Source organism: Annulohypoxylon maeteangense (genome assembly GCF_022496945.1).
Source record: "Annulohypoxylon maeteangense strain CBS 123835 unplaced genomic scaffold GGS22scaffold_9, whole genome shotgun sequence".
In the NCBI taxonomy this organism is placed as follows: Eukaryota; Fungi; Ascomycota; class Sordariomycetes; order Xylariales; family Hypoxylaceae; genus Annulohypoxylon; species Annulohypoxylon maeteangense.
The window spans coordinates 1285389-1309920 of NW_025953256.1; the positions used below are offsets into that span (position 1 = coordinate 1285389).

The window sequence follows — 24532 nt, forward strand, 5'->3', positions numbered from 1 at the left end:
TACATTTCAAGATCTAGTTGAAGCCGAGCCTCAGACCCGATGTCCATACAATCGTCTCATGGTCTTAGGCCCTACTTCGAAATAGCTAACAATACTTGCAAATACCCCCTTGAAGAGTTTCCTAAGGAGATCTCGAAGGCAACGAGATAGTGCAACTAACATTAGTACGCCCTATATAAACGGAGACAACCTACGCCCTGCTTTATCGGTTTCATACGGACCTAGTTCGCGAAAAACCTATTGGTGTCATTTCATGATCTAGACTAAGACTCGGGACGCTTTTTTCGTATCTATAGACATCCATGAGAAGCAACTTAGATTGTAATAGGTCTAGGAAAACGCATTGCTTCTATTTTTAACACTGGGGTCTTAGAAATAACTGGCTTTTAACTTAGCTTCAACATAATTGTTACTATGTTGGCGCTAGAACAATGAGAGAGGTCACGCCCAGTCCTCTGTGAGGGACCTGGGAGCCCAGCAACATGGCCAGCCACCTGCATTTGCATGGTGTTCGCAATAAACTTCTCTTCCCAACCAAACTTTGGGGATTCCACACACCAGGTCATCGCTAGATGTCACGATCATCCAGTTGAGTCCTTCTCATACGACATTACTAACTGCCGGCATGCTGACTTCGGATATTCCTCCCCACCCTTATGTGGTCCAGGTCTAGCCTCGTGTTGTACAAATTGAACAACATCCGGTCCTTTGAGGCGACGGTGGACAAGACATCTATTGATAGCGTTAATTAAAAACGTGGTTGGAACGGTGACACAATAACTAACACTAAATAACCTGAGTGGCCGTTGGATGGGTGAGATACATGCTAGGCTCTCGGCGCATTTATATCAGGTCGTCGCCTACACTTCCAGTAGACCGAGATCCGATCTCGTGAAAAAGCGTTGGCTATAACGTTCCCCACGGATTTATAATCGAGTTGATATCATTCAAGTGCCGATATAACAGAATCCGATCAATGAAGAAGACTGGGTAAATTTACATTAACCCCAACCGTCGCCATGCCCTCGCTTCGTACCTATCACCGCGGCTCCCATCCCTCTCTTTACGGAGGATGATGTGCCACCGGCACCACCCCGCCCTCACGGGAATATCCTTAATTATGTGAATATAGCTACAAAGAGTTGATAGTAGGTGAGTATTTATGATTGTGTTCAGCTGCAAGTATCGGAGCTTTGATTTTCGTGGCAACAAAGTCAAGTTCTACCAATGATATAAAAAGAGAGACAAGATGTCGACGAAATTCGTTCATTTCGTAGAACCCCTCGCTAAAACTTCACTATCGGAGTTCTTGGCATTCGCTGTTTTATTAGTAAGACTACCTTGAGTATGGCTAATAGAATTTCATGAACTAAACTTCACTTAAGGCCTCTACACTTGGAATCACCAAGGCTATATATAATGTCTTCTTCCATCCCCTGGCTACTCTACCGGGTCCAAAGCTCTATGGAATGTCGCCTCTTCCCATAAGCTGGTCACGGTACCGGGGTAGGATACCTTATACGTATGCCGAACTACACGAAAAGTATGGCACCATTGTTCGAGTTGGTCCGGATGAAATTTCCTGTGCTAGCCCCTCGGCTTTCAAGGATATCTATGGCCCTCGTTATGGAAAAGGAGGACCATTAACTCGTGATACGCGGACTGCACCACTAAAGGATACCTTTGGAGCCGTGGGTATGTTCCAGGCTGATGTGCAAGAACATGCTCGGATACGCCGCCAGTTAAATCCGGCCTTCTCGGAAAGGGCTTCTCGAGAGCAAGAACCACTAGTGATGGGATATATTGACTCCATGATTCGGAAGCTGAGAAATACTACGGCGAATGGAAAACCTGTCGACGTCGAGAAGTATATGATGTGGGCAACATTCGATATCCAAGGCGACCTTGTGTTCGGAGAGGATGTATTCAAGTGTATCGAGAATGAGCAGTACCACCCCTGGATCAATATCAGCATGACATTCTTCACTGGAGGGGTGTATGTACACGCCCTCAACGACATCTCTCCCTGGCTTCTGTGGATATGGCAGAGGTTCATCGTTCCACAAAGAATTACAGATGCTTTCACGTATCATCTGAGAACCACGTTGGATCTTGTGGATAAGAGGATGGCTGCTGGCAAGACCGACCACCCGGACTACATGTCATTTATCACCAGCGAGAGCAAGGCCGGCGAAATGCTCACCAAGGAGCAGATGTACGCCAATGCCCAGATGTTAGTGATGGCCGGGTCGGAAACCGTAGCTACGGCCTCCGCGAGTACGCTCTACCTCCTACTGTCTCATCCGGAAACCATGGCCCGGGCCGAGCGCGAAATTCGGTCTTCGTACGACTCAGACCAGGACATCACGGCCGCTTCCGTTGCTCAGTTGTCATACCTTGTGGCCGCGATCGACGAATCCATGAGAGTCTGGCCTCCGGTCGCAACGTCATTCAACCCCCGACAGGTATCATCAGGAGGTTGCACCGTAGACGGTTATTTCATCCCCGAAGGTTCCATGATTGGTATCCATAACCACGCCATCGGCCGCCTAGAAAGCTACTTCAGGGACGCGAAGAAATTCGTCCCAGAGCGCTGGTTGGGCGACGAGAGATACGCGGAAGACGCTAGAGAGACTTTTCAAGTAAGCTTAGCATCCGGCTCCACTCACCCATTTATTGATTCCAAAATACGATATTCGTAAGAGCTTAGCCCGGGTAGATGCTGACTTAGACCATTACAGCCGTTCAGCTCGGGACCATTGAATTGCATCGGCCTCACGATGGGCCGTTTGGAGACTCGTGTGATCTTGGCTAAGCTGATTTACAACTTTGACATCGAGCTGATGCCCGAATGCAGCGATTGGCTCGGGAACCAGAAGAACTACATCGCATGGCACAAGCCGCCGCTGATGGTGAAGTTAACACCGGTGAAAAGAGCTTAGGTGGGTACTTCACCGGCGAGTTTGGTGAGGCTGGCTGGTCGACGGATCTGGGGCGATGACATGCAATGATTTGTGGGGTGCATACCTACCTATGTACGAGAGACAAATATTTCCACACCCAAGGGCTCGATATATTGGGTACCGGAGTTCATCGCCATGATCGACGGTGCCGTTACGGAGAATGTGTGCGGAGGTATGGTTGTCTCGGTACTGTACGCTAGAGAAAGACGTGCCGTCCCTTTCCGTAGTCTCGGGTCTGGTCGTGCAGAAATTGAATATACATATGTGCGAGAGGTCACTTGATGTGATGTGTACGACCCTCTTTGCAGATATCGGTATCCTGGCCTTACTTCCGAAGTCAGACCTGCATCGCTTGACGGACAGGTGCGTTTGTCTTAATGCGAGTGATACGTTTGGAGGCTGTTAGGCCACTTGTCCTTTCGTGCATAGTGCTACGCACTTATGTGTGCGGTTGGTGGCGTTGTTGTATTGGTCGTTATGGCGCATAGTAGGTGGTATCTTCAATGGTCGATATGCACTTCTACCAGTGAGTGTTAATGTGTTAACGCAATAAAAGTAGGCAGCGTTTCGGTGAAGAGAAACTCGTCTACTGTACGAGAACTTGATTCGTAATATCGAGACGAAAAATATTAGATGGGGATGTATATAAAAGTTCGAGTCGGCCATTGTGCTATACTATATTGATATGGATGTAAATTTGCGCGAAGCCTGTGTGGATATTTGGAGGAAAATGGGGGTTAGCGAAGGTGTCATGGGTCGACTTTTGCTTTTCATTATCGACCTTTTTCATCAAGTCAAAATAGGGGAAGCTAGGTACTTGGAGGTACATAGTTTTACCAACACTATCCCTGCAACAGGTATGATCCATGGATAGATCTTAACCCTCTGTGTTGCACTGCAGTATCCACGAATAGGGGCGTAGGTTTGATACTGAGCATTGATCATTCGAACTACCTACCCCTATCAACACCAGATCATACAGATAGACCGTTATGACTTCTAGTATTTGATCAAAGTGCACACATTAGTCTATCTTTCGTTCCTGTACTTCCGTCCTCACCCATTTCATACCTAATTAAGATTACATATGTACAACGAAGACTGTGTTCAAGGCCTTGGGGTATGCTCGTTAGTTCACCTCGTTTAGCCTCTCCTTGATTACCTACCTACCTAGGTAGGTAGGGTAGCACGCAAACCCATTGTTGAGCCAATCCCATTTCTAATGCCTTCCATGCCCGAGCCCATGCAACCGATTGGGACAAACCATTCAGGCCCGTCCGATGCCTCACGCCTTCCGTAAACAGGACATCTCGTACAGACCCACACCGTATTTTTGTCGTCTTCAGGTTCATCCCGAGGTCCTAATCCGCCGCTATCGCCAGCAGCCCTCTCATCACATTTAAGCTTCACAGCCTTGTGAATATGTCATCTTATTCGTTCTTCCTCCTTGGCAGACCGGCCTTTTTTCTCGCTTCAACATCGCCTTCGCCTAGCCATCGGCTCGCCTTGACGAGTTGAACGACGTTGAGGAATTGCTTCAGTGCCATGATTGGAGCACTAACCCCGGCGAGAATCCAGGGGAACGTGGAATCCATCTTGTTTGCACGTGCCATCTCCAAAGCACCGGCGCTATAAGGGTTGGTAAATAGCTGGCGGAGTACCGAGCTGTTTACTTGCGCCCCGGTTTGGATGGCATTAGCTCTGGTCTCACCGAGGGGCTCAAGTAGCTGTGGTGATAGAAGCGGTGACGAGAAGGAGAGTAGATATAGAGCAATGAAGAAAACTTCATTTAGTGCGCAGCATATGAAGAGAACAGTCTAATATTTGATTAGTCGGAAGTGCGAAGATGTTTTTGTAAATGTGGAAACAAACCTTGTTGGTATAGTATAGGTTCAACAACCAACTCCTCGACTTGTCCACATTCTTATGGCTGGAATCTGAGCCTCCCATAGCAAGAGTCGCATACATGTGTGTGTAGTGGCTTGCAAAGTCTACGGAAATCAACCCTTGGAATACGATAGCCCATCGCGGGAACGCGGAGGATAAGAAGACGAGTAAGCACGATGTGGTGCATCGATCTGTTACCATGTCAAGGACGGCGCCAAACTTGGTGGACTGCTCGAAATAGCGAGCTGCATAGCCATCGAGGGCATCGAGAAGACATGAGATACTATAAAGTATCGAGCATGTTCGAGGGTGCAAGGGCATATAGTATAGAGATGCGATAGCGAGAACAATGCGAGAGTAACCTGTTTATTGATATCGTTAGATTAGGCCAAGGTGCAAGGTGTAAGGTATATAATAAAGATCTGCGCAGCCTCGGCGCATGTAGCCTTGCATTGACGGGAGATGCGCATACCTATGATATTAGGCCAAAATACGAATATGTTCTCCCGAGGAGAGTTATCAACTTTAGACTCCGAAGGCGCAACAGCTAGGCCATTCCCATCATTGCTAACATCTTTCCCATTCATGGTGACATCGTCGTTGTTGTTGGATTTCGTAGGAGTATCGTTTGCGACTGCGGCAGCTGCCAGAGCGGCCTGCCGCCTGGTTCTTCTTTCGGACATGATGACGAGTTCTCTTAAAGGCGGCAAGGGGCGTAAAAGGAAGAGTAAACGATGTTTGATCTACGTATTTATGAATTTGTCGATAAGGAGCTGAAAGGACGATCGTAGGTTAGCGCCCAGCTGAGATGCACGAGCGGCGTATGTAGTAGGGTTACTCGGTGGCTTTTTCGTGGTGTGATGTTCAGTTAGGTATGGTGTGATAACCTCCCGTGAAAGAATACCTAGGTATGAAAGAAGACGGAAGAGTTATCAAGGAGGAAAAGATGCGATCGCTCAAGAAGATAGATACCTGGAGTATTAGATAAAAGAGGTTAAAACGGATTAGTTGTAATATGTAGATAGATAATCAAAGGAGAGGGAGGAGGAGTTCCAAATTAAAGACTCTAATAACGTTGTCTTCTGATAAGGGTCCCTCTCGGCTGGGACGGAAAGGACGGACTGGACGTAGAGAGAAAACTGCCTAGGTGGAAGCTGCCAGCTGCCAGTGAGATTGATTGATCTGTCGAGGCTGTAAGACCCGCAATTTATCTATTAAGATTAGGTAAGGCTGCATGTGGCCTATGCGTAGTATCAGAATGTGCCCTGCCTGCCGACCCTGCCCTATCCAGCACGTAGGCCAAGTAAATGCCCCACATTTCAAAACTGATAGCATTAATGTTCGTTAATAATATTGCGAATTCGAATTCGGGACGGGACGATCGACGCCCTACTTTCCCTGTCTTCCCTGTCTGTTTGACCCTGTCTGCCGCACGCCGCCCTTCACACCTTCAACACCTTTCACGTGAGACATGAGCTTCAATCTTCAATCTTCAATTCGCCCGTCTCCCATATCTACTACCATAACTTACAATCTCCCCTCCAACACCTGGTATCGCAAAAATGTCGTCATACTTCTATAAATGCCTTGGTGATATGCCTCGGTGGTATGGATATGAAGCCGTGTGGCTGTCGCTATCTCGGTGACATTCGAAGCTACAACACAGCATAGCGCAGCATAGCACAATATTGATCGTAACTGAGCCCGTGAAAAGGCGATAAATGCGACCAAGACGACATAGCCCGGTCAGCAGCTTCACCTTTCAGACCACTTACCGCTCTATACTATGCATATAACATGCATATCAGCCAATGTCGATAAGAGGCTGTTGTACCTGAGGAACCAATACTGAACACAGCTGGATTCGCCCGACCGAATGTGCTGCTTGCCGAGTCATGGCGCACTAACAAATGACGTCGCCCGGTTCCCTCCCCAATTCATCACGATAGCCCTTCTTCATACTATGTAGGTAGTATACATCATTTGCCTTGGCAAAGCCTTACCCGATAATGTCGCCCGTTGAAAACATGAGAGGCTATAAGCAATAGGTATTGTCCCGGAGAAGTGCGATATCTCGAATGAGACCATCAAGATTCAACCATAAGCTATCGAGGCAGGTGGACCTGACTGAGAACCCAATCCTGATGGCGTTGTTGTAGTGTGTAAGAAGGTTGTTCCAGCCTTTTTTTAAAGGTCAGACCATTGCAAGTTCATTCAAGTCCATTGGTCTTGTTCGTTTTAGGGTCGACCTGAAATAGAAAAAGGATTCACTCAGTATGCATCTCGAGGAAGAAGGATGCCGAGGGGAACAGTCAGCAGACTACATATAGCCAGTTACATTGTTTGCGCCTCATAATGGGGATGGTCTAAAGTTTTTATGTATTAATACAGGTATGTACCATAGTATTGCTTACCGTTTTAGACTAGAGACCCTCATTTCCACCTATGAAGGACGACGGGATTTCAATCTACAACAGTGGCTGCCTGCATATCGCCCAAGGTGTATGTATAATACTTAATACTTACCGCAATTAACTTGGGGCATGATTGTAACAAATCCCATATGATACTTCAACACATTTATGGCATTTTGCTTTTTAAGATCCACCCCTTTTCGGCTAGTACATGCAACCTCCCGGTACATGCTGCGTCGACGGAAAAGTATATCCAAGGTACATGCGTATATACGCAAGTGTAAGTGTGTACTTCATCAAGACAACCTTGAAATCTAACACTGTCATCCTCGGACCTTCTTCGAATAAAAGCCTGCTGTGGTTCACGAAGGGAAGGCACAGGGTGGGCTACAGGTAGGTGCAAGTACCTTACCGACGGACAATTGATCATTCGCTCGTTTTCTTGTGACACCCGACCCGATCAATTCCATTCCTTTTCACTTTCATTTTCATACAATACTATCATACCATCCCACTTAGACGGTGACAGTCTAGGTGGGCTAACTTGCATCAAAAACTCCCACCAGTCCACCGGCACCACTCTACATGCCACTCTACCAATTTGCTCCCCACCGCCTTCACCCTAGACCCTACCTGCCTACATATCCTAGAACCTGTCATTACGATTGTTCCTATAATTGACAAACCAACAAATCAAGCTAAAAAAGTCTGGACTCGATTCCGAAGTCTTCAGTTTCAAACTAATATAGTCCGAGAAACTTTAATTGGTCTAACTTAGGTACTGGTACGCTGTTAGTTGTTTAAATACCTAAGTTAGGTAAGTTAGAATTGGAAAAAACCGAAACCTGGACCGCCAACGCCAACGCCAACGCCGTCCGCAACCCGCTTCCCCTCAAAAACTCTACCTAGCCTTTTTTACTTTTTCATCTCCTTTTCCCTTCCCCGGCTCCTCCCCCTTCTCCTTGATCGTCCGTTTGCTTCATCCCGACTTGATAAGAGACTGGACAACATCCCTTGGTGCCCAAGTGACCAAGTCAAGAAGTCTACGGTTGGCTTCCTCTAGCGAATACCTCTTAAGACTGCCCAGAGACCTACCTATAGGCGTCTCCGATATTCGTCTAATTCGGACCCGAACCCTCGTACCTTATTTTCCGATTTACAAGCAAACATTTACACTTAGGAGACAAATAGGCCCGAAGACCCCAGGTTTCTCAAGATTCTCAAGGCTTGACAGGAGAACAGCATATGCACAAGATTGTCGGTCAGCTTCCAAAAGTACGAGGGCGGTCCACCGAGTTGAGGACGAACCTTGCGTCTGTCCCTGCGTCCCTGCGTCTCCAGCTTTCAGGTATGTTCGGTTTCTCCACGAAGATATTGCCTTCGTGTACCCATACCCATATTCGTACCCGTTATTTTCGCCTTACCTTGTTTACCTAAGTCCCTATATATACTGTGTTTCACATCAAGAGATCCATTTAGCCCAATACATATATCAGGAGTGCTTCCGGCTGCAGAATTTCGATGCTGCTCGATCTGTCTTATTTCCCATTTTGCCCTTCAATTAGATACGTCTTCTCTTCCATAGTGAATTGACATCATATAGCTCCACAACGTCCAGGGTTCTCAACCAACCGTCGATCGCTTCTCCCGATACCTAGACCCTCCTGTCGGTAGAGCCTGACCGGGTCAACTTGTTCGCCGGAACCGTACTAGTCCACAATTGCCGCCTCGAGCCCTGCCTCGTACTTACGAGCCGAAGAACGAAAACTGAAGAACGAATTAGCGAATACCACTGCCAATTCATTTGCTATGTCCGCAGCTTCGAACCGTCACCCTACGTTTAGGGCGAGCTTCGCTGAAAGAGCCAGCAATGTCGCCCATCCGCTAGCCAATTATCTCTTCCGTCTCATGGAATTGAAGAAGTCGAACCTATGCCTCAGTGCCGACGTTACCACCGCCCGCGAACTCCTTACGGTAGCAGATCGAATTGGCCCTTCCATTGTTGTACTCAAGACGCACTACGATCTCGTCGCAGGATGGGATTTTCATCCGCAAACTGGCACGGGTGCTAAGCTTGGTGCTCTTGCGAGGAGACACGGCTTCCTCATCTTTGAAGACAGGAAATTTGGGGACATTGGCAGCACGGTTCAACTACAGTATACGGCTGGCAGCGCCCGTGTTATAGATTGGGCACATATCGTAAATGTCAACATGATCCCTGGAAAGGCAGCCGTGACTGCACTTCAGCAAGCAGCCGCGCGGTGGCGTTCACGTGTCAACTATGAAGTGAGGACGTCCGTCTCCGTCGGTACCCCAGTCTCGGATTCATTCGACGAGGAGGACGAAAGCCCTACGTTTACACCCCTGCCGGCGCCGAAGGAACTTCCACCTCCGTCAAACCCGCATAATAATGGCAGGAAAGGAAGTATCGTGTCGATCACGACCCTCACACAATCTTTCGAGCCGGTAGATTCGCCTCGTTTTGCTAGTGGTATTGCCGAAGGCGACGAGCTTGTATATGCAGGAATCGAAGAGCCGCCATGGGAGCGAGGGCTCTTGATATTGGCACAAATGTCAAGTGCGGGGAACCTCATAACTAAGGAATACACGCAAGCCTGCGTCGAAGCTGCCAGAGAGCACAAAGACTTTGTGATGGGTTTTATTTCACAGGAAACGCTTAACAGCGAACAGACGGACGATTTCATTTCCATGACACCCGGTTGCCAATTGCCCCCCGAGGGAGATGAGGACGAAGGCAGTATTGCAGGCGACGGTCTCGGTCAGCAGTATAATACCCCGTCAAAACTTGTTGGGCTGGATGGGAGCGATATTATAATCGTTGGACGAGGTATTCTTAAGGCGGCATCTCCGCAGGTGGAGGCTGAGCGGTACCGAAGAAAGGCGTGGAAGGCATACCAGAACCGGATAGGGAAGCAATCATAAGAGTAGACAGGCGTCTGGCGCCGCATGGATCTATATCAAGCATGGATGAAACATTTCGTCCCGGAGCCTGGAGTTTTGTTTCGGCTTTATATAAGACAATCATCATTATTACGGAAATCTGGCCGATCAAAAAAAAATTGGAAGGGGGTTTAAGAAAATTAGCAAGTCATATATCATACATAATGAGGTCTATTGGCAACGATTAGGGAGTTTATGGCAATATTATTCCCCCCACGGGTCATGATGAGGTTTCGCAATATATATACATGTGATGAACCTCACCCCTTGGCCAGCTACCTATCCATGCGAGTTTCCTTGAGGCTCTACTCGAAATGCAGGGGCTAGAACTAGATAGGTCTACTTGAACCATGCTTTTTTTATTTAATTGTGTAGCGTCAGAGTTTTCTAGACAGGTAGAAAATTCATTGATATGAGGAATGAAAAGACATGTGAGGGTCCGTGGATCGATTCTAAATCTCATATTAGGTAAGCCTCGGATACAACGGTGTTAGCGGGGAAAAGCCGTATGTACAGGCCGCAGTTTATAGGCTGATGCGGCAGTATTAGTTAGCGGTAACAAAACGTCAAGGTTTATCATTGACCATTGTCGACTCATTGCCAGGTGCTTCTTGATTGAAAAGGATGGTGGGGTTCCCACTTTCTACAATACAACCTACTTAGGTACGTTTTACTACAAACAAGTTGTTCTATAAAAGAACGACATGGGACAATAGTACCTCGTATGGTCTACGCCTGCCATTGCTTGGGTAAGTAGAAGGAAGGTACATGATGAAAAACTATATGGAATAAGACAGCACCTACCATATCAGCAAGCATAACTGCCATATCTAGGTCTCTCTATCAGGTATCTCCGCGCCGATCTGTTCTGGCAAAAACATCCATACAAATAATACCTATTCGCATTCCCTTGCCCTACAACCTCCTACGATATTGTACGGTACGATTTCTCACCGCGCAATTCCCGTGAGAGCCAACCAGCCAGCCAAGAACCAACACAACTATCTATTACCCCTCAGCTACCTATCGGGTCGCATTATTTTGTCCTAGTAAATCTCGAATTCGATCTCCAACTTAAACTCAAACTCGAATCGCTTTATTTTCTTCGTTATCACCATGTCTGCCGCCGAAGTGGAAGTGGCCGAGCACATCATCCACATGGATGACGATAAAACGAGCCACGAGACGAACGGCAAAGCGCCACCTCGCAAGCGCAGAAGGATTGTCATAAGTTGTACAGAATGTCACAGGAGGAAGCAAAAGGTGATACAGTTACATTTATTAATTATATATTCTATTATATCCAAACCTATTTTCATTATAATCTAATTCATGCTGTAAAATAGCAGGTACTAATGCTCCTCCCAGTGCGACCGTAAGATGCCATGTACGAATTGCGTGTCGCGAAATAAAGAAGCATCCTGTAGATACGAAACTGGAACACCGCTTGCAAAGCCCGATCGTAAAGGATCCTCTCAGAGCGGCAATGAGCGATCGCCCGAGTCAATCGAAAACCTACCTATCAAATCCGCAGATTTCGGTTACTCCCATAATAGCGCCTCTACTCTTGGAATATTGCGCAAGATCGAAGGTGATGGAGAGAGGTTGCCAGGAATGCCTATGGAAACCTTTGACGGGGCTAATTTTGGCATGCGCGAGCGATACAAGACATTGATTCGCCAGTTACCGGCAAGAACATATGTCGAACAGCTAGCAGACCTCTATTTCCAGGACATCAATTGGCAGTACTTTAGCATTGACGAGCCTGTCTTTCGAAGACTGATGGAGCAGTGGTATAGTATGCCATTTAACGTCCTTTCAACATCTGGTCCTCAAGCCTTAGATCCTATGTTGAGGTCCTTCCCCGCCCTCTTGTTCCAGATGCTAGCTTCGTCTCTTCTCTACCTTCCTGAAGGAACCGAGGAGACGTTTGAGTCGTTGAAATATACGAGCAATATGACTTTCGAAGACTTGGCATTCGATTATAGTGAATCCGGCGTTTCCATATTATCGCTCCTAGGCAAGCGTCAGATGTCTATCATAACTGTGTTATCCGGTTGGGTGAGGGCTGCTTTCCTCAAATATACCGGCATGGTTACTGAGGCTGTGAGTGGACATTCTCATTGTTCCCCTGCTACCCAATTATTCTAATTTCCTAGTAGTGGCACCAAGTCGGAACTAGCATCCGAGACGCACAGGAAATTGGCCTTCACCGAGACCAGATGGATCCACAACCAAGCCCAGAGGATTCAACGGAGGAGGCTTTAGAAAAGATGTGGATGGCACAGAGCCGACGGAGAGTTTGGATGACTCTTCTCGGCTGGGACTTGCACACTGGTGCTGTCCTCGGTAGACCTACGAGCGTAGATTTCCGTTTAGTCAGTCGTAGTCTACCGGTCGATTCGCTCATCCCCAAGGATACAAGGAAATCGCCCATAATGCAGCGTGGTGAAAATGACCCGCCCACGCCGCTGACACGAGCCCTGTGGTCCTGGGAGGTTATGCGTCCGCTGCGAGATATTCTTGACTTGGAGAAAGAAGGGCCGTTTCCAAAGGATTTCTCGAAAGTCGAAAAAATACATCAAGAGTTGCTAGATCTTCAAGCCAGAACTCCGCCGCCCTTCCGTCTGCAGAACCCAGACACGCGATTTGATGAGCTTCCGGATTGCAGGTGGTTGCCGTTCGTGCGGCCGACCCTACCTCAACTTATCTCTTTTAACATCATGGCTCTCCATCGCCCGTATGTTTTCACCCGAGTTACTAGTCGCCACGAGGCCCTCAAAGCAAGTTTAGACATGCTAGAGGCCCAGAAGACATATTTTTCTCTATTGAAGCCGCAACAACATAAAACCTTTACTCTCTTCTTTGGAACGTTCGATGCCGTGATAATGATAGCATCTATCTATATCTTATTCCCGAGGGAGCATGCGGAGCTGTTGGCAACGGTGCGACAACATTTTGAATGGGCAATCGAACGCTTCGAGAAGATGGCTAACCGGAATCGGCTCGCACAAGCCGCACTGGGGGTTCTGCATGCCATTTATATCCGCTTTAAGAAGGCTGTCGGGTATAGCTGCAAAGCAACCAGCGAAGTAGGTGGCAGCACTACAAGCTGTAGTGGAGCATCTGGAAGTTGTTCCGATATGCAGACTCCTAGTTCTTTGTCAGAGCCTTCCTCTCAGAATCAAAGTAGTGTATCGAATAATACCGCCCCGTCGACATTGCCCACGTCGACGGACCGAGGCAGAAGTGTCAGCTCAAGTGCAGGACTGACACCTGCCTCCGGGGTTGAGAATAACGTGTTTGCGGGTACGGATTGGTCGTTCCCAACGGATTTTGATTTCAGTTCGATCATGCCTATATATCCCATAGGGGATATCGCATATAACGAATTAACGGCCGTTCCCGGTGGCGATATAACATCAACGACCTGGCCGGAGACTTTCCCAGGGACGACGGCAGCAGCAGCTAGTAGTAGTGGACTTGCTGCTAGCATACCTTCCAGCTCTGCAGGGGAAGAACAGCCAGCGCAATGGCAATTTGGCGGCGAGTTCGGTAATGACACGCTTTGGAATATATTAAATCAATTTCCTACTTACTGATTGAGCTGGTCGGCGATTTAACGTTGGATGTATGAACGATATACGAGAGACAAATACCTAGGCAGGAAGCTGAGCATTCTTTTTTCTAAGTAAATAAACGATTCAGGGTGGAATGTCCCAACTCCTGGTATTTTTACTCAAAATGGGGAAATAGAATATTGTGCCAAAGTAATAGTTGTAAATGCGTATTCATGGGTGCAGGAAACTTGGCTGTACCCTTCTTTGTGTATGTCTTGCTTTGCCTCTTGCTCCCGCCTTCTCGGTGCCTTAAGTCCGAAATTTGGGCTATTCCGATCGTTATGCCCGATGCCTCGACGCCTCCTGCGCCCTTGCTAGCTGGATATGTGGGGGTTAATCTAGATCCCGATGCACTAACCCGTGTCGTGTAGCGTTCGATCGCCGTGGTTGGTAGGGTTATGTTTAGTTGATGTTGCCGTTCACTTTATTGCTTTTTTGCCAGGATTCTGGTATGACATTGATCAAGTCTGGAGATCCATGATTCTGTTTAGTAATCTGTATACCACGCTCAGTTCAAGTTGGGTGACGATTTGATCGGTAACGCGGCAAATCTAGGCCGACACGGCTGGACGTGAGACATACATTTACATCGGTGGGTATTCGATGTCATCATGGCTAGCTTGGACGGCACCCCTACTGTACCAATCCTTCTAGATATATACATCTCCTCAATCGCCATTATCGCTAATTCCTGGATTATTCATCATTCCCTTTGAAAGGCTCCTTGCGAAGTGAGCTGATGGGCATCTAGAAAGTGACGTGTCGTTTCCATGGGATCGGATGATGCGTTTGACTAATTTCAACTTGTGTCTTTTACGTAGTTACTCTAAGTAACAACAAATATCGACGGTAATGCCTACTCATCCCGACGTCAGGCCAAAGTGTGAGATCTTCGATATTGAAACTTAATAAAACGACTCTTGCTAGGCTGCGAAAGGATTGTTTAGTTAATGGCATCTCGTGATGGGATGAAAGAAGATGAGGACGTCAAAAAAGAGTAGAGATTCTAATAGCTAATGAGGCTCTTGGGAAACTGGAATCCGAATAATCAGCTCTACCTTAACTTCCAAGTAAGTATTGTGAATATTTCAGCTATTCTTCTAGTCTAATCAGGGTTATAAAGTTGGCTGACTTAGAAGTAATTTGATTATCTGCTTATTAAGCAATGACTGACTCAAAGTGATGTCAACGGTGCACTTATACAAGCGAAATGCTGTTTATAAGTACCTAGATACTTATCTGTACCATGTAAGGTATAGAGGTAGTAGTTTCCTCATAAACAGGCATCTATAATACCTACTAACGTACCTAAGTAGACATGTCATTCATGCCAGGTGTTGTTGCTATCGTGACTACATATGTACATAGTATGAGAAGTAGGTATTGTGATGTTAAGGATAAACCGAAAGAGGTAGGTGATTTCCTTATATATACTAACACATGGTACTTTCACGTTAATGTGTTACTAATTGGGTTGGTTTAATAATATTTATATAGATAAAAATTAGCAGGTACGTAAAATGTAGTTCCAATAACGAATCATATCCATTGATGGATCTCACCTAGATAGTCGTACCTGACAACCTTGAATAGGGCTGATTATTGTCACAGATTATGTCTAGATACCCCTGAAAGTTAGCGGGGTCTAGAACGATTCAGTGGAGCTAGCGACCCTGCTACCCCGGATTTTTGGTTCTTTGGGTTGACAAGGGACCTACCGAGGCAGGTGCGACTTATAGGGACCCCACTCTATTTTCACAGCTTGCACGGATGTACCATCCATATATCATCTCATCGGCGCTACCATTGAAGATATAATCACATATTTCGATACTAGGTACATAATGCCACCGAATACATTATTCTCCTGTCCATGCCCTGCACGCGCTAACCCGCCTGACTACCTACCAAAATATCTATCCCCACCCAGCTTTGAAGTTCAACCTTCCTTAGTCCCACACAACAAAAATAGATATCCGCACATGTTCATCAGGTGGGATTGGAATCACAGAAGGCGACTAGAAATTATCATTTCCGACCTTAACTTTTCGTCTCGCGCATATCCTTTTTTTTTCTCTCATCCAACCATTTCCACCTACGTCCGTCTATACAACTACAGCTTTTCTCCTCCTGATACCAACCGACTCCCCCATCTGAGATATCCCCTTACTACCCATTCACATCAACAGAGATATAGCGCTACTAGTCACCGTCCATCACGATATATTGGTAGTGCCTCATACGTGAATCCACGAAGATGGCATCCTCTCAGAAAGACCAGAATGGGGATAAAGGCCTCTATGCGTTCCTCCGTCGATACCAACAATACGAAGCCGACAAGGACCGCACTGACGTGCTTATAAAAGTAAGCATATTAGCTACTTCGTTCATTAAATGTCTAAGGATTCTGCGTTGCTGACTGCTCTTCCACCTGTTGTTAGGACCTATTGATGTATACAGAGAACACCGAGTCTCGTCTGCTGAAAGAGAATGGTAGTCTACGTCAGCAACTTAATAATGCCCATATGGACTTGGAAAGTGTCAAGAAATCACTCCAGGAAACCAAAAGACGCTTAGGTGACATGGAGGTTAGATTGGGATTTGTTCCAGTATTACTCCTACTCAAACCAACCCCCATTCCCTCTTCTCCTTCAAGAGTTCATATGACTGACTGAGAAATGTTACAAGGATCGTAATCCGTATATCATGGTCTTGATTGACGGTGATGGATTGATTGTATGTCTCCATACTCGTCCGACTTCCTTATCTAGGTACTAGACTAACCATACTTCACCTCAAGTTCAAGGACCATCTCGTTAAGCAGGGCGTCGAGGGTGGTCGAAAAGCTGCCAACGAGCTGAATTCGGCCATTTTAGAGAAATTCAACTACACCGGAGATACTCCTATTACAGTCGTCGCCAAGGTCGTAGCCAATGTCCTGGGTCTGTCCCGAGCTATGAAATGGAATAGTTGCATCCCAAGTGAAATAACCCTCTACGATTTCATCTCTGGATTCAGCCAAATCAGACCCGATTTCGAATTTGTCGATGTAGGCCAAGGCAAGGAGCGAGCAGATGCAAAGATCATCGGTGAGATTTTCCCAGATTGCCATATACTATATTTTTCGTTTCACATCTTCTAACTCCATGAATAGATTCTGCAAGATTCCATCTAAGAAACTTCAATTGCAAACAAGTAGTTATGGGCATCTCCCATAATTCTGGATATGGCCCGTTCTTAGATGGACTGATTAACAACAACACTACCAAGCAGCGCATCACCATCCTCGAGGGAACCCCAACGGTCCAAGCCATAGTTAGCATCGGCGTTGGCATAATGAATTGTCACACTATATTCCGCAGCGAGAAGTTGCTTTCGAGGGTGCCACAAGACCGTGCCCAAACAACTATGAGTATCGGTCCGTCGTATGCCGCCATTGCTCAGACTAAAGTTGCTTCCCCGCCGCCTCAAATCACCCTACCCATTGCCCTTAAGAAGACTGCTGCGCCGGCACGCCCTGTTCAATCGCCTCCTCCTGAATGGTATCCGGGCCCTCGAGGTTTCGATAAACCAATCGCCGTCAACCAAGCCGTCCTGGAGCGACTGAAGAAGAGGAAGGGCGAGGATAAGCTATGCAACAATCATTTCCTGAGGGGCCCCTGTTCGAAGGGAGATGAGTGTAAATTCGAGCACGACTACAATCCTACCAAAGAAGAGATGAAGGTGATCGCGCTCTTTGCTCGATTGAACCCATGCACCAGTGGACAAGATTGCGACGTCGACAACTGCATCTACGGACACCATGTAAGTTTCTCTTCCTCTTTTTTTCTCGTCCTGATAATATTGTAATTATCGTATACTGACTCGCTACAGTGCCCCAGTACTATCAATGGCGTCTGTACTAATGCGAGATGCAAGTTCGAGATGGAGGATCACCCACCTGGTGTAAAATTCAAGCATAGTCGACTCTCGGAGTGATCACCGAGCTCAGAAGCCTCCGAAGTCCTCATATTTGCTTATGCTATGTTGCACACGCTTTACGATCTCTGCTATTATGCTAGACATGAGATGCACTGCGCTCCAGGAACCGGCAACACCGCCCTACTCTACATATCGCCTCTACGACTATCGCTTCCGAGAACATACCATGAATAACATCACAGACAATGGTATAAGTTCTTTCGCTTTTCCTCGCAAACCAGATTCGCATTCCACATCCGAAGACGTACAACCGCAATCGTTGTACATACTTACGCCATCTACCATCTTGCCACAAGGTCCCGGGTGCTTTGGCTGCCTAACACACGTTGCATATCAACGACATCTTTTCGGATAACATCATCTCGCCAGGCGTTACTAGGTTGGATGCATATTTGCATAATCTCGGGGTGACACAAGTGTCACTATATGTTGGATGGTCCCTTAAGGATCTTGCACCAATTCAGAATTCCCCTATATGATCTGTGCTCTTTAGTGATTACTTGAATTGTGATTTGTCTGCCACCGTGAGAACTGAAATATGCCCTGTGAATAGACTTTAACTAGGTTAAATCTATATGTCTTTGAGATCTAAACCTTGTCTGGCCGAATAATGATTCTCACCCCGTCTCCTACTATATCTTGCCCGAGAGAAGCCCGTTATCTGAATTGAAAGAAACCCGGACTATGCTCGTTTATCAACTTTCACACCTACCCGACCACATTCTCAAGAATTAGACACGCAAGTACCGACCAAAGAAGTCCACCAATCAAGTCCAAAACAGCACCCCCAGCTCGACCTCCGGTTGGCTCCAGCTTGAAGCAGTACATGTATGAGGCTACCCGGCGCCTAATGACGAAGCGAAAAGCCCTCTCTTTCGCGCCCCAATTACCAGCTAGACGGGAGAAAAGGGTTTTGGGGAGAGCGGCGGCCGCTTAATAACGTGGAGGGACAAGGTAGCACCACTTTAGCCGAGCAAGAAAGGGCAGATCTCAAAGCTTGTATAAACGGCAATTTGCGTCACCGGGAGCCATGCTCGCCTACTTCCGTACTATGCGTAAACGACTAATTTCCCGTTGCGGAAATATTGCTTCTTCCCTTTCATTTCCATCGCGCGATGAGATGCGACGCTACTTTATCCCGTGCTGATCTGAGCGAGAGATCTTCGTCGACCCTGGTGGCGGTGGGGATTGTAGTAGATCCAGAGGCAATTATTCTGCAGGGTGCGGGGAAGGGGGGAAAGAGCTTGTTTCTTCGTCACGATGGGACGATGTGCCGGCTCTATTGCATTCCTTAGGTATATAATGTCCTCGCCCGACGTATTTTCGGAGAAAATGGCTTAAAATGATATCTAGACAGGTTGACATTCCCATTTTTGCGTAGCTATTGTCTCGAATTGATTGAAAATGTTGTTCTCCGCGATTGTCTCGACGAGCCTTATGGCCGGCACGGCCTTCGCGGCCTCGCTCACGCAAGTTTCGAACTATAATAACAACGCCACGTCTAAGGCGCAGATGTAGAATTGCCCCTTCTATCACTTCTGCCCCTTTACACCAAACTGATGATTGTAACAGGTACGTGTACAAGCCGGACAATGTAGTGGAGAACCCGCCGCTCGTAGTTGTCATCCACTCGTGCCAATCGTCGGCACAGTCGTACTTCCAGAACAATGCGATCCCGTGGAAATCGGGCTCCGACAAAAAGGGGTACATCACCGTATGGCCGTCCTCGCCCAACAGCGGTACCTGCTGGGATGTTTCGTCGAAGCAATCCTTAACCCATCTCGGGGGCGGCGACTCCCAGGCGATCGCCAACATGATCTTATATGCGATTTCCGAGTATAAAGTTGACCCGGAACGGGTTTACGTCACCGGCGGTAGTAGCGGAGCCATGATGTCCAACGTGCTCGCAGCGACCTACCCGGAGCTCATCAAAGCCGTGTCTCTATATAGCGGGGTGGCAGCAGGCTGTTTCGTCAGCAGTTCCGGCGGCGTCGACCAGTGGAACAACAGCTGCAGTGGCGGCCAGTCGCGCGCCACCCCCGAGAAGTGGAAGCAGGTCGTACTCGACATGTACACGGGATATGAGGGGCCTCGACCAAAGATGCAAATCTGGCACGGCAGCGTCGATAGCACGTTGGCGCCGCAGAACTATCAAGAGGAGATCAAGCAATGGACCGCCGTTTTCAATGTGAGCCAGGACGCAACTAGCACTGTTGAGAACAACCCGAAACAAGGGTACACCACCAGCAACTACGGCGACTCGGTCCAGGGCATTTATGCACAAGGTGTGGGGCATAGTGTGCCGTCTAATTTGACAGCTAGCGAGGCATGGTTCGGCCTGTAATATTCTGGCATATTGAAAATATAGTAGCCGGATATCTGAAGCGACTGCCTCTGTTAGTATGTATAACAACTAAACCAAAAGTTGTCTTACATGTATAAAATAACGTCTGGTTGAAAAGTATTGAAGGGGGTATAAGTGAATGATAAACGCCACCAACTCCACTATATGTTCTCAAGATACGTCGTTTCCTTCCTAAATTTGCTCTCGCGATTGGCATTGTATATATCTCCGTAATATAAACCCATAAATGCGTGTAGTGGATTGTGTAGTTCCATGCCCGTTCTCTAATCCCCATGCTGTATAATGCTGTTCTTATCCTAGAAATGAATTCGATGGTAGTTTTCTAGACGGTTTACGCTGAATTTGATATAGATCCCTTACAGGGAACCTGGAAGGGATCCAATAAATCCCCCAGCTCTGTGACTTTATGGTTCATGGACGCAATCGACGATTTTCGCTTCCACTGGCCATCGTAAATGCTGACTTCTGAGCCTTCATTGTCGAACAATCCTAGGTCTGTTTTCAATCTAGGGTCTCGGTCTCTTTCGTATCGATCCATCTCTGTTGGAGTCCAATTGCGATTATTGATGAGTAGCTGGGCGATTTCGGTCTTGTCATTTGTCCTGAGAACCATCTGGGGCACGCGTAATAAATGTGCCCATTCATCCCCGACTTCTTCGCAGATTTGCTTAATTTCTCGGTCTGCAATACCGCGCATCCACCAGACATCCGGGGTTAGTTTCGCGAAGCACAGGTGGTGGGCCAAGAGAACCAAAGCTCGTGGCCGGTGTTCCTTTGCAAGAGGGATAAAATCTTTTGGTATAAAAGCTGTTCGATTACAAAGTCAGTAACCGCTCTATTTTATTATGTAGTAAGTTATGAATTATGTATAGATAAGGGAATACGTACTGAAGAAAGTGATTATACGAAGGTCGAGGATGGGATTGAAACCATGATCTCTCATCTCTTGATAAAGCGACCCGAGATATTTGAGCATGTTATAATATGTTTGTTGGTATTGGTCGTCTGCATCACCAGGGCTTATGGAAGCAACCATAAATAGGAGGTTATTTGGAATGTACTGCGTTGCCTTGTCGAGGTCTATCGGGGGTCTGTAGAATAACACTGCCATCCCAGTTTCTTGGAGGACTCGTGGTGAGACGATTTCAACAATCAACCCGATTCCTCTCCAGACTTGCATCCAGTCTATAACATAGAGTGGCTTTCCATCTGGATCGCGGAACATTTGGCTACTCAGTGCGATCATCAGAAGCGATGTCGCTATCAATGCAGGAAAGTCAGAAGGATTTGCCGTCTCTATCGCATCTCGATATCCATTAAACGCCTTGGAACAATAAGTCGCCGCGCGTTGAGATGGAATGGGTTGGTTTAAGTTTTGGAGATGCAGTGATGATACTGCCATCAAACAATTCATGAGGAACGGTGACTTGAAAGCGTGCTTGACAACCTCTACCTGGAGCACATGATCGACTACAGCAGAACGGCCACTCTGAATCGAGAAGAACTGAAATCCTGTGGTGGTGTAGAACCACAGCATTTCCATGTCCAAAGCATCTGACATTTCTCGTGGCCTAAAAAGAGGCTCGGTGACAACAAGCATATTGCCAGTGTCAGCTTCACGGAGTGATAGAGGAGAGGAGGCTGAAGACGAAACCTCCGAATCGGATTTCGGGGTGGGAACAAGTGCGGCAGATGCCGTCGAGGGCGGATATACGCAGCTCTCCTTTCGGAGCCTACAGGCCTTACACGTTGGCCTCGCTTCATCGCACTTAATTCAGGAGTTAGTCTTTATGAGATTATATTCATATTATATCATCCAATTTCATTACCTTCACTTTTCTCTTTTTACATTGCTGACATCCGGCTCGTGACTTCTTATGTGGCCGTTTTGTGTGATATGGCTTATGCGAGTCTGGCCCCTCACTGGAATGCCTGCTAGAATGTCTACTAGATGGATCAAACTCAAGAGGGGGCTTAAGATGAGTTAAACTGCCATCGCGAGCGTCGTCGATGTCAACATTCCAATCCAACTCATTGTTAGAGCCGGTGTCGACGTCTGGCGTATCGACTTCTACTTCATCCATCTCGATTGAGTCAATCGCGCAATGCTTAGTCAACTTTGTTTCATCGTCGGTTCGCCAAGAAGGGGTCTCTCCTTTTAATGTAAGCGAGATGAAAAACAAGAAATCAATCAGATCAATCGATATGACTGATTCGCTTAAGATATAAGATAATGCTTGTTAAGTAGAAATAAGGTTTTCGGAATAAAAGCCAGAAATAGAGAAGGAACGCGATTTTGGCGGAGATTTGTGAACTACGACCTTCAGCGCATTGCTGGCCTAAGCCACACTGCAACTTCTAGTTTCCCGTCGCGGTCCTACATAATTCGAGCAGCCTGACGTACTTTGGACCCACATATTCACATCTGAGGCACGGATTTGACTTCGCCCACCTCTCGCGCTCCTTCCACACGTGGACCTAGCTATAAAAATATTAAGATGCTTAATAATCCGTCTTGTGCCGGACATCCAGTCTTGGCACCGTCGATCTTTACATAATTTAGAAAGTACATCGGTACTTGAGAGTCGCGAAATATCCAAACGCGACCGTGAATTGTACATTTGCAACTTTAGTCGACGCTATATCGATGAATTGGAAGAGAGGGATTAAGCTTTTGGTGTAGTCGGAAAATTGAAGCAATGGCGAGCATCTTCGAGCTCCCCGACGACCTTCTTGCAACTCTCATCGAGAGCTTCCCATGCCGTGACGCTCAAATCCGAGCTCTTGCGACACTGCTCTATCCTAGGGCCGCCCCATGCCGCAATCTGATAGTTCACGGGACCGAAGCTACCGGCAAAAGTACTGTAACCGCCCGGCTTCTCAAGGAATTATCCTCACCTCGGGCCGACACTGACGACTCTCTTCTCAATTACGCTATCGTCAAGTCCGCCGAATGCGTGACAGCGCGGCATCTTTTCGAAAGAACAGTCGGTTCTGTGGCAGATGCTTTACAATGGGAAGAGAGCGGAACAGTTGGACGCTGCGAGACACTCGCCGCGCTCACGGTCGAGTTAACCAAACTGCTAACGTACGACCAACGTCATGATAAGGACTGGAGATTCGTGCTAGTCTTCGACGGAATCGACCGCCAACGAGATGCACCACCTACGTTATTACCTGCTCTTGCCAGGTTATCCGAGCTCGTACGTGTTTCCTATCCGTATTTCTGCATATCTCATAGACCTTTCACTAACATAATCAACTGCTAGATCCCTAATCTAACAACAATATTCATCCTCACCGCCCCGTCGCCCTCCCTCCTCCACGTATCATCGACTCCACAGCTATACTTCCCACCGTACACGAAGCCCGAGTACGTAACAATCCTCTCTCGTCCGCCATACACGCCCTCGCCGCTGCCGAACACCACAGCCCAAGAAACAACAGACCTATGGACGCGCTTCGCAGCCGCCGTCCACGACGCCCTCTCCAAACCCGCATCCCGGACCCTCCCCGGCCTCGCACGGTCCTGCGCCGCCCTATGGCCACGTTTCACGGCCCCGGTATCCGCAGGCACCTACCGCGCGCGGGAGTTCACAAAACTGCTCGTCGCCGCGCGCGCCTACTTCCAGGACGAATCCGTTCTCGAGCCAGGCATAACCCTCGCCTCGAAACCCACTACTTCCCTCACCAAGCCCTCGTCAACAACCACAAGCAACGGAGCAAAGACAGGCGAAAACGAGTGGAGTAGAAGCACTAAGGACCTGGCAACCCTGCTCCCGCCCACAGCGCGCCTCCTCCTCGTCGCCGCGTACCTAGCCTCGCATAACGCGCCGCGCCACGACCAGACTATCTTCAGCACGTGGCACTCCGGGCGACGGCGGCGCGGGGGCGGGAGTCTGGGGCAGCATACGCGGGTTTCGAAGAAAGCCAAGCATCGGAAGATTGCGCGGAAGTTGCTGGGGCCTAGTGCGTTTGTGCTGGAGCGCATGGTTGCGATATACGCGGCGACGAGGAGTGAATGGGTTCGTGATGGCGCGTATGAGGACCAGGTCGGTGTTGATGGGGACGTGGGCATGGCGATTGCGACGCTGGCGAGCTTGAGGTTGTTGGTTAGGGTTGGGGGCGCGGGAGGGGCGGGGGATACGATGGATCGGGGGGGGAAGTGGAGGGTCGGTGTTGGGTGGGAGGTTATTAGGGGGGTGGGACGGAGTATGGGGGTTGAGGTTGAGGAGTGGCTTGTTGAGTAAGTGAGGTATGAGCGAGACGTTGAAGGTGAAAGGAAGGGGGGATATGGATGTGATGTCGAATTCATTAGCGTCTCGTATGTATATAGGTATA

General features: G+C 47.7%; 8 protein-coding genes across 8 annotated transcripts; 6 read left to right on the plus strand and 2 right to left on the minus strand.

The window, feature by feature from the left end:
- The first annotated feature begins 971 nt into the window (after nucleotides 1-971).
- GGS22DRAFT_147773 (benzoate 4-monooxygenase cytochrome P450) lies at nucleotides 972-2987 on the plus strand. The gene is made up of 3 exons (XM_047958963.1): nucleotides 972-1330; nucleotides 1386-2642; nucleotides 2742-2987. The coding sequence occupies exons 1-3, from the start codon at nucleotides 1250-1252 to the stop codon at nucleotides 2940-2942; spliced, it is 1539 nt and encodes a 512-aa protein (XP_047818707.1). The 5' UTR covers nucleotides 972-1249; the 3' UTR covers nucleotides 2943-2987.
- A 1153-nt stretch (nucleotides 2988-4140) lies between these two features.
- On the minus strand, nucleotides 4141-5693 carry GGS22DRAFT_147804 (CDP-alcohol phosphatidyltransferase-domain-containing protein). Its single transcript, XM_047958964.1, has 3 exons — nucleotides 5323-5693; nucleotides 4836-5212; nucleotides 4141-4780 (listed from the first exon to the last, which is right to left on the minus strand). The coding sequence occupies exons 1-3, from the start codon at nucleotides 5531-5533 to the stop codon at nucleotides 4394-4396; spliced, it is 975 nt and encodes a 324-aa protein (XP_047818708.1). The 5' UTR covers nucleotides 5534-5693; the 3' UTR covers nucleotides 4141-4393.
- A 2661-nt stretch (nucleotides 5694-8354) lies between these two features.
- On the plus strand, nucleotides 8355-10613 carry GGS22DRAFT_147823 (Orotidine 5'-phosphate decarboxylase). Its single transcript, XM_047958966.1, has 2 exons — nucleotides 8355-8612; nucleotides 8868-10613. Exon 2 carries the CDS (start codon nucleotides 9074-9076, stop codon nucleotides 10205-10207), a length of 1134 nt encoding a protein of 377 aa, XP_047818709.1. The 5' UTR covers nucleotides 8355-8612; nucleotides 8868-9073; the 3' UTR covers nucleotides 10208-10613.
- A 184-nt stretch (nucleotides 10614-10797) lies between these two features.
- GGS22DRAFT_164550 (uncharacterized protein) lies at nucleotides 10798-14014 on the plus strand. Its single transcript, XM_047961544.1, has 3 exons — nucleotides 10798-11488; nucleotides 11594-12331; nucleotides 12388-14014. The coding sequence occupies exons 1-3, from the start codon at nucleotides 11342-11344 to the stop codon at nucleotides 13825-13827; spliced, it is 2325 nt and encodes a 774-aa protein (XP_047818710.1). The 5' UTR covers nucleotides 10798-11341; the 3' UTR covers nucleotides 13828-14014.
- A 2088-nt stretch (nucleotides 14015-16102) lies between these two features.
- On the plus strand, nucleotides 16103-17823 carry GGS22DRAFT_189091 (uncharacterized protein; the record flags this gene model as incomplete). The annotated part of the gene is made up of 6 exons (XM_047964799.1): nucleotides 16103-16210; nucleotides 16287-16433; nucleotides 16534-16581; nucleotides 16646-16934; nucleotides 17000-17649; nucleotides 17719-17823. The coding sequence occupies 6 exons, from the start codon at nucleotides 16103-16105 to the stop codon at nucleotides 17821-17823; spliced, it is 1347 nt and encodes a 448-aa protein (XP_047818711.1).
- Nucleotides 17824-19230: 1407 nt separating this feature from the next.
- On the plus strand, nucleotides 19231-20170 carry GGS22DRAFT_189092 (carbohydrate esterase family 1 protein; the record flags this gene model as incomplete). Its single annotated transcript, XM_047964800.1, has 2 exons — nucleotides 19231-19340; nucleotides 19399-20170. 2 exons carry the CDS (start codon nucleotides 19231-19233, stop codon nucleotides 20168-20170), a joined length of 882 nt encoding a protein of 293 aa, XP_047818712.1.
- A 352-nt stretch (nucleotides 20171-20522) lies between these two features.
- Nucleotides 20523-22275, minus strand: GGS22DRAFT_189093 (uncharacterized protein; the record flags this gene model as incomplete). The annotated part of the gene is made up of 3 exons (XM_047964801.1): nucleotides 20523-20998; nucleotides 21080-21959; nucleotides 22021-22275. 3 exons carry the CDS (start codon nucleotides 22273-22275, stop codon nucleotides 20523-20525), a joined length of 1611 nt encoding a protein of 536 aa, XP_047818713.1.
- A 615-nt stretch (nucleotides 22276-22890) lies between these two features.
- Nucleotides 22891-24441, plus strand: GGS22DRAFT_180084 (origin recognition complex subunit 5 C-terminus-domain-containing protein; the record flags this gene model as incomplete). The annotated part of the gene is made up of 2 exons (XM_047963732.1): nucleotides 22891-23394; nucleotides 23461-24441. The coding sequence occupies 2 exons, from the start codon at nucleotides 22891-22893 to the stop codon at nucleotides 24439-24441; spliced, it is 1485 nt and encodes a 494-aa protein (XP_047818714.1).
- Nucleotides 24442-24532: the final 91 nt, after the last annotated feature.

What these genes read in the sequence shown, in the direction of transcription:
- GGS22DRAFT_164550 (XM_047961544.1), top strand. Translation starts at nt 11,342, where the DNA reads ATGTCTGCCGCCGAAGTGGAAGTGGCCGAGCACATCATCCACATGGAT. An exon ending in GTCACAGGAGGAAGCAAAAG is followed by an intron (nt 11,489 to 11,593) that starts GTGATACAGTTA and finishes TGCTCCTCCCAG; the next exon opens with TGCGACCGTAAGATGCCATG. An exon ending in CCGGCATGGTTACTGAGGCT is followed by an intron (nt 12,332 to 12,387) that starts GTGAGTGGACAT and finishes ATTTCCTAGTAG; the next exon opens with TGGCACCAAGTCGGAACTAG.
- GGS22DRAFT_147773 (XM_047958963.1), top strand. Translation starts at nt 1,250, where the DNA reads ATGTCGACGAAATTCGTTCATTTCGTAGAACCCCTCGCTAAAACTTCA. An exon ending in TGGCATTCGCTGTTTTATTA is followed by an intron (nt 1,331 to 1,385) that starts GTAAGACTACCT and finishes ACTTCACTTAAG; the next exon opens with GCCTCTACACTTGGAATCAC. An exon ending in ACGCTAGAGAGACTTTTCAA is followed by an intron (nt 2,643 to 2,741) that starts GTAAGCTTAGCA and finishes AGACCATTACAG; the next exon opens with CCGTTCAGCTCGGGACCATT.
- GGS22DRAFT_147804 (XM_047958964.1), bottom strand. Translation starts at nt 5,533, where the DNA reads ATGTCCGAAAGAAGAACCAGGCGGCAGGCCGCTCTGGCAGCTGCCGCA. An exon ending in ATTTTGGCCTAATATCATAG is followed by an intron (nt 5,213 to 5,322) that starts GTATGCGCATCT and finishes ATCAATAAACAG; the next exon opens with GTTACTCTCGCATTGTTCTC. An exon ending in ACCTATACTATACCAACAAG is followed by an intron (nt 4,781 to 4,835) that starts GTTTGTTTCCAC and finishes ATCAAATATTAG; the next exon opens with ACTGTTCTCTTCATATGCTG.
- GGS22DRAFT_147823 (XM_047958966.1), top strand. Translation starts at nt 9,074, where the DNA reads ATGTCCGCAGCTTCGAACCGTCACCCTACGTTTAGGGCGAGCTTCGCT.